The sequence below is a fragment of the Cervus canadensis genome, chromosome 6, assembly GCF_019320065.1.
Source record: "Cervus canadensis isolate Bull #8, Minnesota chromosome 6, ASM1932006v1, whole genome shotgun sequence".
NCBI lineage: Eukaryota > Metazoa > Chordata > Mammalia > Artiodactyla > Cervidae > Cervus > Cervus canadensis.
The window spans coordinates 23,868,500-23,880,341 of record NC_057391.1 but is presented as its reverse complement, the minus strand read 5'-3'; the positions used below and the strand labels follow the sequence as shown (position 1 = coordinate 23,880,341).

Below are 11,842 nucleotides of genomic sequence, written 5' to 3'. Positions count from 1 at the left end.
TTTGTGACCCTATGGACAGTGGCCTACCCGGCTCCTCCATCCACGGGATTTTCCAGGCAAGAATTTTGGAGTGGGTTGCCCTTTCCTTCTCCAGGGGATCTTCTGGACCCAGGGACCCAACCTGAGTCTCCTGCATTGCAGGCAGGCTCTTTACTGTCCGAGCCACCAGCCTGGAGCACCTGAAATGTCCTTCAGTGTGAGTTTAGAAGGAAATGACTAAGATATACAAGGCATGGCCACTGGTTTGACTGATTTCATTATCTTGTCCTTCTCACAGATTAGGATTAGTAGAAAAATAGAAGTATGGAATATGGTGGGAGAGATTATCCCATAGATTTTCTTGGGAAGAGAAAGATAAATCTAGTGAGACAATTGGCTGCATATCAGTAAAAACAGCAACATAGGTTCCAGTGTTCGTTCCATGTAGCCCATACACACACACTCTCTCTCTCTCCCCAGTGTATGTTGGACTTGAGATCAAAGTAATTTTAGAAAACATTAAGGATATTGATACAAGTACAGTAACATATTTTTTTCTTACTTAGGATTGAGTAAGGTATGTTTTTCATTTCTTTTCTTTTGGCCGTGCTGCCCATCAGACAGGATCTCAGTTTTCCAACTGGGGATTAAACCCAGGACATGGCAGTGAAAGCATGGAATCCTAGCCACTAGACTACCAGGAAACCACCAAGAATGTCTTTATTATGCAAAAGAGGTGCACAGGCATTAAGAAAATGATTGAAAGACCTGCTTACACACAGACACTGAATTACATACCCATATACACAAGTGCACAGAAAACTTTACCTGAAACAAATCACATAATAATAATAATTCCTATGGCAAAAGACAGCAAAAAATTTTTTTTTACAAACCTAGTTACATCTGGTTTAAAGTAAATTGCATTTAATTTTAAAATATGTGCAGTGTGAAAGTGCTTCTCAAACTCAGATGCAAGAAAAGTGTGAATTTTTTTTTTCTAAATTCAACATATCTGCATCAAAATTTCAACTCTCACGGGTGGCAGCAAAATTTACCTTGGTTGTTATTTTAGGTTCCTTCAAACTATTTGGCTTGCCTGGTGGCTCAACTGGTAAAGAATCCACCTGCAATGCAGGGGAGCTGGGTTCTATACCTGGGTTGGGAAGATCTCCTGGAGAAGGGAAAGGCTACCCACTCCAGTATTCTGGCCTGGAAAATTCCATGGACTATACAGTCCAGGGAGTCTCAGAGAGTCAGACACAACTGAGCGACCTTCACACACGCACATTCAACCTATTTTGGGTTTCCCTTGTGGCTCAGCTGGTAAAGAATCTACCTGCAATGTGGGAGACCTGAGTATGATTCCTGGGTTGGGAAGATCCCCTGGAGAAGGGAAAGGCTACCCACTCCACTATTCTGGCCTGGAGAAATCCATGGACTGTATAGTCCATGGGGTCACAAAGAATTGGACACGACTGAGTGACTTTCATGTTCAAACTATTTTACATAATTTAAAAAGTCAAATTATCTGAATTTGTGTTACTAAAACAGAAAGTTCAGTTTCTTTCTGTGTGTGTGTATTTTGATTGGCATCATTACAGTTTCTCATTCTGTTATAAATTATCAGTATATTGAACATAGTGTTGTTTGACTCTCACATTTCAAACAGCTAAAAATCTAAAATTTTCACTTTTTGGTATATACCCACAAGAGTTGAAACCAAGAACTGGAACAGACATTTGCACATCTCTGTTCAAAGCAGCACTATTTACAATAGGCAAATGGTGGACATGTTCATCAGTAAATGGAAGAATAAACAACATGTGTTATGTACATTTAATCAAATATTATTTAGCCCTCAAAAGGAAGGAAATTCAAACATATGCTACAATGTGGATGAAAGCTGAAGTCATTATGCTAAGGAAAATAAACCATCACAAAAGGATAAATAATTTCACCATATTCAAGTAAAATTAATATGCGTCATCTCAAGGGACACTAACAAAAAGAATAAATTGTAACAGGATAATGTTCACCTTAGTAGTTTTGTTTTATTGAGAGGAGACTGTGCTAAGGGCACAGGACAATAATCTTTTGCAATCTTAAGATGCATAAAGCTGGAATATTATTAATAAAGAATGTGAATATGTCATGTAGCAATCCACATTCATTCCTCTTTTATTCAAAAGTTTAGTACAAAGACACAGCAGAAAGTAAATGTATTCATCTGATAAACATTCATCAAATATCTTCACGAACTGTATTATCTTAGGGAATCTAGTGGGTAGGAGTCAAGATCTAGATTTTTATGCAATATTCGGTAAGAGGAACAACCTGTGTAAATAATCATTGTTCTATTTCCATGGCTTTAATTACAGAATGTGTAATGATCTGATAATTTACCTGGAGAAAAAGAAATACATTATGATGATTACATAAAAAATAAATATATTTATTGTATGTTATAGAACCCCAAGGTACTTGAGATGAACATGATGCAAATGAGATGGTCCAGGGCACATACCCAAGCTTGCCTATGTGGAGAATTTCTTCAACTGATGTTTAGAAAGGTGGTTTTGGAAGGTGTCATGGTGACCTCAAATGTTTGATGGAATCTTCATTCACTCAGAAATTACAATCAAAAGTTATGAGTTTCCACATAAAAGTGCTGTCTAGAGGCTTGATTTTCTTAGTCACAGAATTGGGGTCTGGCAGCACTGAACCCTAGGCCCTTGTTGATAAATGAGGACCTAGCTCTGAGTCTAAAGACAAGGATAGGGAATGGGACATGGAGATGGGGATGTCCCATGCATGTCCCTCTGGAAATGGGGATGGAGGACATGTGCAGACTGGATTGCAATGAAATGTGTAAGAATGATAGGCACTCTCCCTCCCATCTCTCCCCACTCCGTTTTATTCCCTTTTCAGTAAGTTATAGGGAATAATGATCAAAGGATATCAAGGAATTTTACAAAGGGAGGGAGAAGTTGTTACCAAAACTGGACAAATTTCTTTTCCCATACTGGATCTCCAGCCACTTTCGGAAGTGGAATTTTCTCAGATGAAGCCATAGCTACAGCAAGGTGAGAAAAAGAAATGGTGAATGAATGTGACTATGCCAGAAAGTTTGTATTTGTATAAATAGTGATGGCTAAGCTAAAACAAAGATGTGAGAGGGACAAATTAGAAGATTGGGATTGGCATGTACACATTGCTATAAAAAGTGGATAACTAATAAGGACCTACTGTGTAACACAGGGAACTCTACTCAATACTCTATAATGACCTATAAGCAAAAAGAATCTTAAAAGGAGTGGATATTATGTATAAGCCTAACAGATTTACTTTTCCATACACCTGAAAGTAACTGACATTTATATAGTAAATCAACTATAATCTAATAAACAGTGAAAAGAAAAGAAGTCAAGATATGGGAATTCACACAAGCAGCATTGGACAGCTGAAAAGCACTTTGGGAAGTTTGCTATTCTGAATATTAGGTATTTATGCTGAGATGATTCTTGTTATATCTATATTTTCCTGTCCCCATGAGTACTGTGTTGCATGGAAAGAAGAGAACAAGTGAAAATTCTACAAATATACCAACTAGGAATGTGAATTTCACAATGTTACAGGGGGTTCCCAACTCTTCTTTAAAACAAATATTTATTTACTTAATGTGCCAGGTTTTTGTTGTAGCATTCGAGGCCTTGATCTTCTTTGTGGCATCCAAATTTTTAGTTGGAGCTTGCGGCATGTTTACATTTGCAGCATGTAAACTCTTGGATTCGGCATGCGGGATCTATTTCCAACACCAGAACTGGAACGCAGGGTCCCTGTATTGGGAGCCTAGAATCTTAGCCACTGGACCACCATGAAAGTCCCTTCAATTCTTTTTGTTTCAAGTTGTGTCACAGAGGAAGGTCAGGCAAACCCAAAAACCCCACATAAGCATTCCAGAGACACCTAGCTACATCGATGCACTTTATTATTTCTACTGAACCAGAAATTCACATGAATACAACTTTGGAGCTTCCGTTGCGGCTCAGCTGGTAAAGAATCTGCCTGTAATGTGAGAGACCTGGGATCAATCCCTGGGTTGGAAAGATCCCATGGAGAAGGGAAAGGCTACCCACTCCACTATTCTGGTCTGGAGAATTCCACAGACTGTATAGTCCATGGGGTCACAAAGAGTCGGACATGACTGAGGGGCTTTCACTTTCACTTATCAGCAAACATTTCATAGTCCTCTTGGTGCTGGTCAGCCTTTCCCTGCAGGCACTCACCCACATGAAAAATTCAAAGTGTGCTAAATTCTGTGACCTGTTTGAATCCGTCTCAGAGCACTATGTCTTAATCCAGCCCACCTTTCCTTTGCCTAGTGTAAGGAGAAAAAGGGCAAGCAGCTAATGATGAAAGTGAATGGGATAAAAATTTCCATTCTCAAGTTTGACTTGTAAGGATCAGTAAGGGTAGGATTCTATCTTCTTGCTGTAACATCTTAGAGAATATACTTCTAGAGGGGTGGAGGGAAAGAGATTTTCCTGGTGGATGACTCTTTATATGGCCAAAATATCAATTACAGACACAGGGATAATTTCTCCAACAATATCATCCCATTGACAAGTGATAAGGACCCATCCCTGTCTGTAAGATGATGTGTATTCACAAAATGGCATCATGGTCCCACTTTTTAAAGCACAATGCACTCCAGATATTATTTGCTGGCTCCTGTGACATTTCCTAACCCCATTTGTGCATTGCACAAAAATGTTATGACAGAGCTCTTGAATGTCATTATATGATGCTTGGAGGAAGAAATGCTCTTTAACACAATGAAGCCTATTGTGAACACGTTTCATCTTCATTTCTTGATTGCAGTAGCCTTGATCAGTTAATGGCATTTCAGAATTAATAATGACATGGGTTTTGAACGCTTCCTTGGTAGGTGGTTTGGTAGGCCCTGTAGCATATAAGTCATCTATATAGTCTTCTAATTCTTCTCGTCGTTCATCTGATAAAGATGGATCATATATCCTCACAAACTGCAGTGGCTTCAGCAGCAGGAAGAGCAGAAACAGGGGCTGCATGTTGATAAGAGCCCCCATGTTTCCCTGAAGGGAACACAAGAGAGAAGGAGTTATGTCCACTGTGAGGCTGTACCTTCTGTTACCCTGGAGGCCCATTTCTACCACCTTTTGCTGTTCTGAGATCTAAGACTTTGGACCATTTAAAAATTGACAACTCAGGATCTATTTCAATACCTGTAAAATATTTACTCCAAGGTGACCTTAGGGGAGCTACACTCAGTCTAGAAGACTGTGGGTAGGAGAGGGAAAGGTGAAGGAAAATGGAGAGAAAAGGAGAAAGGCAGGGAGAGACAACAGTGAAGAGAGAGAGACAGAAGGAAACAGAAGAACTGAGGAAGAGAGCAAGAGAGAGATGAAGGGCAGGAGGGAAGGGTAAGTGAGGACAAGAGGTCGAGAGGGCAGTGGGGCAGGAGGCAGAGAAGAGGCTCATGTGCTCCCTCCTTCTGAAATAAATGCATCTGTTCTCTTCCTGGAGTTAAGAACTTGCTCTAAAGAGCTGTACATGATTCCCTTTTCCCCCTCACCAACATCTTGCTTTTCTGAGGACCATTCTTCATCTTGGGCTTCCCTCATAGTTCAGTCAGTAAAGAATCTGCCTGCAATGCAGGATACTCGGGTTTGATTCCTGGATTGGGAAGATTCCCTGGAGAAGGAAATGGCAACCCACTCCAGTATTCTTGCCTAGAGAATCCCATGGATGGAGGAGCCTGATGGACTACAGTCCACAGGGTCACAAGAGTTGGACACTACTGAGTGATTTCACTTCACTTCATTCTTCATCTTCTGACTTTCTCCTCTTGCTCATTTCTGAACATTAATACACTTGCACAAGGGATCAATCAAGACCCATCATGTCAAATGAGCACCAAATGTGTGTGGATTGGTGTAAATACTGTTACCATCATCTCATTGCCTGGAATTGTGGGTCCATGTTACAGTCTCCTCTGCCTCCTCTCCCCACTCAGAAGAACTCTTCCACTAAGGTATGTTATTGACCTTGTGAGCCTTTTTTAAATCTTTTCATTAAGGAAGACTTCATGATTCCTTCTCAGGTTTTCCTATGTCTAAATTCTTCCCATCCTGTGTGCCTATGTGCCATCACGGTACCCTCATCATCAGAGACTTCACAGTCACAACTTTCCTTTCATATGTGTGTGTCTCCATGTCTATTCACCCCACTGGAGGCTGCACTAGTATTTCCCCAATACCTGTCATATACATGGACAAGTGTCTTTACCACACAAATATGGGAAACTGGGTAGTTCCTTATATTTTTTCAAGAATTCTACTACTTAAAAAGAAATGGAAATATTTAATATAGCACCTACTTCTGAGGCACATCTTTATAACGCTTCATGCTAATCATGTTAAGGGACTTTAAGAAAAACATTCCTTAAGGGAACCATCTTACCTGTCTCCTGAGAAACCTATATGGGGGTCAAGAAGCAACAGTTAGAACCCTGTATGGCACAATTGATGGGTTCAAGATCGAGAAAGGAGTAAGACAGGGCTGTCTTCTGTTACTGTTTGTTTAACCTATATACTGAGCACATCATGAGAAATGCCGGGTTGAATGAGTTACAAGCTGAAATCAAGATAGGCGGGAGAAATATCAACAACCTCAGATATGCAGATGATATCACTCTAATGGCAGAAAGTGAAGAGGAACTAAAGAGCCTCTTGATAACGGTGAAGGAGAGTGAAAGAGCCAGCTTAAGACTAAATATTAAAACAAAAGACCAAGATCATGGCAGATGGCCCCATTAGAAGATTTCCCCTTCTATTACACCAAATAGAAGGGGGAATGTGGAAGCTGATACATTTCCTCTTCTTGGACTCCAAAATCACTGTGGACAGTGACTGCAGCCATAAAATCAGAAGACAATTGCTTCTTGGCAGGAAAGTGATGACAAATCTAGAGACAAAAGCAAAGACATTACTCTGCTGACAAAGGTCCATATAGTCAAGGCTATGGTCTTCCCAGTAGTCACGTATGGTTGTGAGAGTTGGACTGTAAAGAAGGCAAAATGCCAAAGAATTGATGCCTTCAAACTGTGGTGCTGGCAAAGACTCCTGCAAGTTCCTTGGACAGCAAGATCAAAGCAGTCAATCTTAAGGGAGATCTACCCTGAATATTCACTGGAAGGACTGATGTTAAAGCTGAAGCTCCAGATTTTGGTCATCTGATGCAAACAGATGACTCATTGGAAAAGTCCCTGATGCTAGGAAAGAGTGAGAGCAGGAGAAGAGGGTGTCAGAGAATGAGACGGGTGGACAGCATCACTAACACAATGAACATGAACTTGGGCAAACTCCAGGAGATGGTAAACGGCAGGGAGGCCTGACTTACTGCAGTCCACAGGGCCACAAAGAGTCGAAAATGACTGGGTGACTAAACAACAATAACAACATCAACAACAAGGGAGCCTGAGCATAGTGACCTGTGGTCCAGAAAATAGGCCCAAGTGCTAAACATCAGGGCACAGTCTACTATTTAGTGGAAAGTGTCATCATTTATAGAGGATTCTTGGGTCTATTGATCACTTTTTATCCCTGTCCAGATCTGACTGTTAAGCAACAATTCTCCAAGGAGGCTTTCTTCCCAGGTGAAGGCAAGTACCTTAGGTACACTAGAGAGCAGTCTTCTTGGCCTATCTTTGCCCATGGTCTTTTGCCTCCTTTATTCTTTGTATGGTCAAAGCTTCTGAGAGTGGATATGATCAGGACAGGGCTAGAGATATCCTGATACTGGGAATATTGACCTCCCATAAGAGTGCCAGAGTTTGAAATAGTAATAGAGAAGACCAAAGTTGAACGGCTGAATTAAGTACATTCTTGAGGTTGCCTTAAAGTAAAAATAAAAATCATAAATAACAATGCCTAAGATCGTAGGCAAGTATACGCCAAGCCCTGAGTTCAGCACTAACAAACATCGTCATCCAAACAAGCTTATGATAAAGCTATTCTTACAGTTTTGTTTTTGTTTTGATAGTAAACAGTATCTCTTTGTGAAGGGACATTGCTTCAAATTTTACTTTAGGTCTGGCAGAATCTTGGTTCAAGCCTTTTTCGCAAGTCAAACTGATTTTCACATCTCTGCTCCTCAGTGCTATTGTATGACTTCCTTCAGTCTCGCTTCCCCACCTGAGGCTAGAATGTACCTCCTTCCCTAGGTTGACTTTGTAACTCTAGAAGAGACTACCAGAAACACACAGACCACCAAAGTGGCCAGTACAAAACTTGTCTCTGAGTCACTGGAGAGCTGTAAAAAAACAGATCCATTTCCCACAAAGCCTGGCTGTGCTGCTGCAGGACAGTTTTCTGTTTTTTTGTTTGTTTACTCCACTGTGCTCTTGGTAGAAGAGAAGTCTTCCAATGGGGCAAACTCAAGTTATTTTCTAATACTGAAAATAACCCAGAGACCATGACCAAGGTGGAGATGGATATCAATATTTGACTCCAGGGTGGATCCAGTTTGTAGACATGTGAGCAGACAAGGGGCGCTACAATCAGGTCGATCTGGGGACACACATCACAAAGTGGAGAGAAGAGGAAATCTGAAGATGGGAAATCGGAGATTAGGCCAAGAAACAAACAACTGATCCTAAGTGTCAATGTGAGAGAGGGCACTCTGTATGTGAGCACGTTCAGAAGCCATTCCTCACACCCCAGCTTTCACTTTCTCATCAGCCTCCTCAAGGTGTCTCTTCAGCATTGTGATCCCATTGGGACAAACCAGGGACCTCTGTACACATTCCCAGAAAGGGGACCCTGGAGTCTCTGTGGCATCTTGGGCTGGAGAGAGCAGGACAGGGTGACCATGGCCAGTGGAGTTGAGGCTCCTGTAGCACCAGGGCCAGGACAGCACTTCATTTTGTATGTCCTCTAAGCTCTTCATCCTTTGTTTATGAGTTCATGTTGTGGTTTCAGGCTTCTTAAAATCTTCATTCACCCCCAAGTATATGTGTTTTCACTCACACGCTATCTTATGTCTTTATGGATTTTCAGAAAGTTTAAGCCTTTCATCCATCTGGAATTTATATTGAAGTATAAGAGGTGGTGATTTTTTTTTCACATGGTTTATATGTAATTTCAGTACTGATTATTTGGAGAATAAAGTTCATTCACTCACCTCTAAGTTAAAATTTTACCTTATGCTGTGTAAAACCTAGACAGGTGGAATGGGGAGGGAGATGAAAGGGAGGTTCAAGAAGGAGGGGACAAAAGTATACCTATGGCTGATTCATGTTGATATTTGGCAGAAAGCAACAAGATTCTATAAAGCAATTATCTTTCAATTAAAAAATAAATTAATTTTAAAAAGTTACCTTAAATATTTAACAGGGCTTCCCTTGTGGCTCAGATGGTAAAAAAACTGCCTGCAAAACAGGAGACCCAACTCTATCCCTGGGTTGGGAAAATCCCTGGAGAAGGGAATGGCTGCCCACTTGAAAATCTTTGCCTGGAGAATTCCTTGGAAACAGGAACCTGGCAGTCTACAGTCCATGGGGTCACAAAGAGTCAGACAAGACTGAGCAACTAACACTTTCACTTACGTATTTGATAATTCTTTTTCTGAATGATTCACAGGCCTGGAAAAAGTTAGTTTTCATTCCAAACAAATGAGGGGAAATGTCAAACAGTGTTCAAACTATCTTTTTAAAAAATTTTTAAATAGTAAATTTAATTTTTAAATTTAAAAATTTTCAATTTTACCATTGAAAAATGTTCAAATTGTGCTCATTTCTCATGCTAGCAAGGTAATGCTCAAAATCCTTCAAGCTAGGCTTCAGAGTTCATGAACCAAGAACTTATCTTACGTACAAGCTGGGTTTAGAAGAGGCAGAGGAACCAGAGATCAAATTGCCAACATTCATTGGATCATAGAGAAAGCAAGGGAATTCCAGAAAAACATCTACATTTGCTTCTTTGACTACGCTAAGGCCTTTGACTGTGAAATCACAACAAACTGTGGAAAATTCTTAAAGAGATGGGAATACCAGACTACCTTACCTGCCTCCTGAGAAACCTGTATGCAGGTCAGAAGCAACAGTTAGAACCAGACATAGAACAATGAATGGACTGGTTCAAAATTGGGAAAGGAGTATCTCCAGGGTGTATATTATCACCCTGTTTATTTAACTTCTATGCAGAGTACATCATGCGAAATGATGAGCTAGAGAAACCCAAGCTGGAATCAAGATTACTGGGGGAACTATCAACAATCTCAGATATGCAGATGATACCACTCTCATGGCAGAAAGCGTAGGGGAACCAAAGAGCTTCTTTGATGAGGGTGAATGAGGCGAGTGAAAGTGTTTTGTTGTGTCTATGAATGGACCCAGAAATTTGCGCTTTAAACAAATTCACAAGGTTATTCCTCTTTACTTTGAAACTTGTTTGGGAGTGTTAAGGCAGCTTAGATTATAGGCTAGGAGGGGCCTGAGAGAGGCTGTCTGTCTAAAGCATTTTCTCCTAAAGTGTGGGTCCTGACTCCCAGGTCAGAACTCTATTTACAATTTTAAAAAAATTGAGACTAGTCAAAGACTCCTTAGGTACATGAATATATATATATCTCTGAGGGGTCATTAAATGTTTTCAGCGTAAACCTCTTTAAAGAAGAAAAGCAGGATTTGTAAATACAGCTTAATATGATGCATCAATGGACAATAATCATAAAATCATTTTATAGCCCCAACCACAGAATAAAAGTGAAATTTGTATCTTTCAAACTGCTAATAATTATTACAGTTTCCAAATTCATTGCTGGTGAGAGTGTGATAAGGGGAACAATCCTATATTTCTGGTTATAGTGAAAACTTTGGCAAGTGTAATAAAAATTTTTTTTTTAATCTGATACTTTTCCCCCAATTTCAATAGCTTGAATTCTATGTACCATATTTTAGATGGCAATATGGACAGCAAGTTTTACTGCATAGGAACAAAAATTTCAACTTCGAAAACATAAATGTCCAAGAATTTAAGGAAAGTTTAAGTTGCCATGGATGTATTCATGGACACAACAAAAACACCACTACAATTGTAACTGTAAAAGCTAATATTTGAGATAATCAGTGTTCTATATTCATTGAATTTATAGATTCTTAGGATGGATTATTTTCCAGAATATACAAATATATTAATCAATGAAATTTTACAGATGCATAATATTCATAATATTATTCATAATATTCATAATACAGCAAAGGGAATGTCTGGTTTTAACCAGACCAGGGGCAGGAGTGCAAAAAAATTAACTCAAACTCAAGAGGACCTGTATTGACTCACAGAGACAGACGTCCAGGACACACAGCAGGATGAAGAAATCCAGTCCTCCACTAGACTATTGTTTTCTCTCTCACTCCACTCTGCTTTCTATGCTAAGTTCATGTGGAGGCAGGGCCTCTCCACAGAATGGCAGGGTAAATCATTAACCATCTTTATAAGACTATGTAGGGTCACGGAAAGATGTGCCATCCTCTCTAACTTTCATCCAACACAGAAAATAACCTTTCTGATTGGTCTCATTTTTGGTCCATGCTTTTTTCTCAGAAGAAAAGGCAAAACCACACAGTTAAAACCCTGACAATTGCTGACAAAAGGCTGCTCCCCTGCAATACAAACAAAGGAATGGACACCAAATACAAAAGCAGCAAATGCCCATTTGAAAAGGCGGGGGGAAATAAAACACAGAAGATATCTACAATGTGGTCCCAAATAATGTTTGAAATAAAGATTACATGGTGAGGGAGGCGGAGCCCCAAACATAA

The 11,842-nt window shown here is 40.0% G+C and overlaps 1 protein-coding gene across 1 annotated transcript; it reads right to left on the bottom strand.

Annotated features, from left to right (window-relative positions):
* Positions 1-3,642: 3,642 nt before the first annotated feature.
* Positions 3,643-11,441, bottom strand: LOC122444041 (inactive ribonuclease-like protein 9). Its single transcript, XM_043472839.1, has 2 exons — positions 11,361-11,441; positions 3,643-5,096 (listed from the first exon to the last, which is right to left on the bottom strand). Exon 2 carries the CDS (start codon positions 5,088-5,090, stop codon positions 4,542-4,544), a length of 549 nt encoding a protein of 182 aa, XP_043328774.1. The 5' UTR covers positions 5,091-5,096; positions 11,361-11,441; the 3' UTR covers positions 3,643-4,541.
* Between the last annotated feature and the right edge of the window lie 401 nt (positions 11,442-11,842).

Coding starts and splice junctions, on each gene's coding strand:
- LOC122444041 (XM_043472839.1), bottom strand. CDS start 5,090: ATGGGGGCTCTTATCAACATGCAGCCCCTGTTTCTGCTCTTCCTGCTG.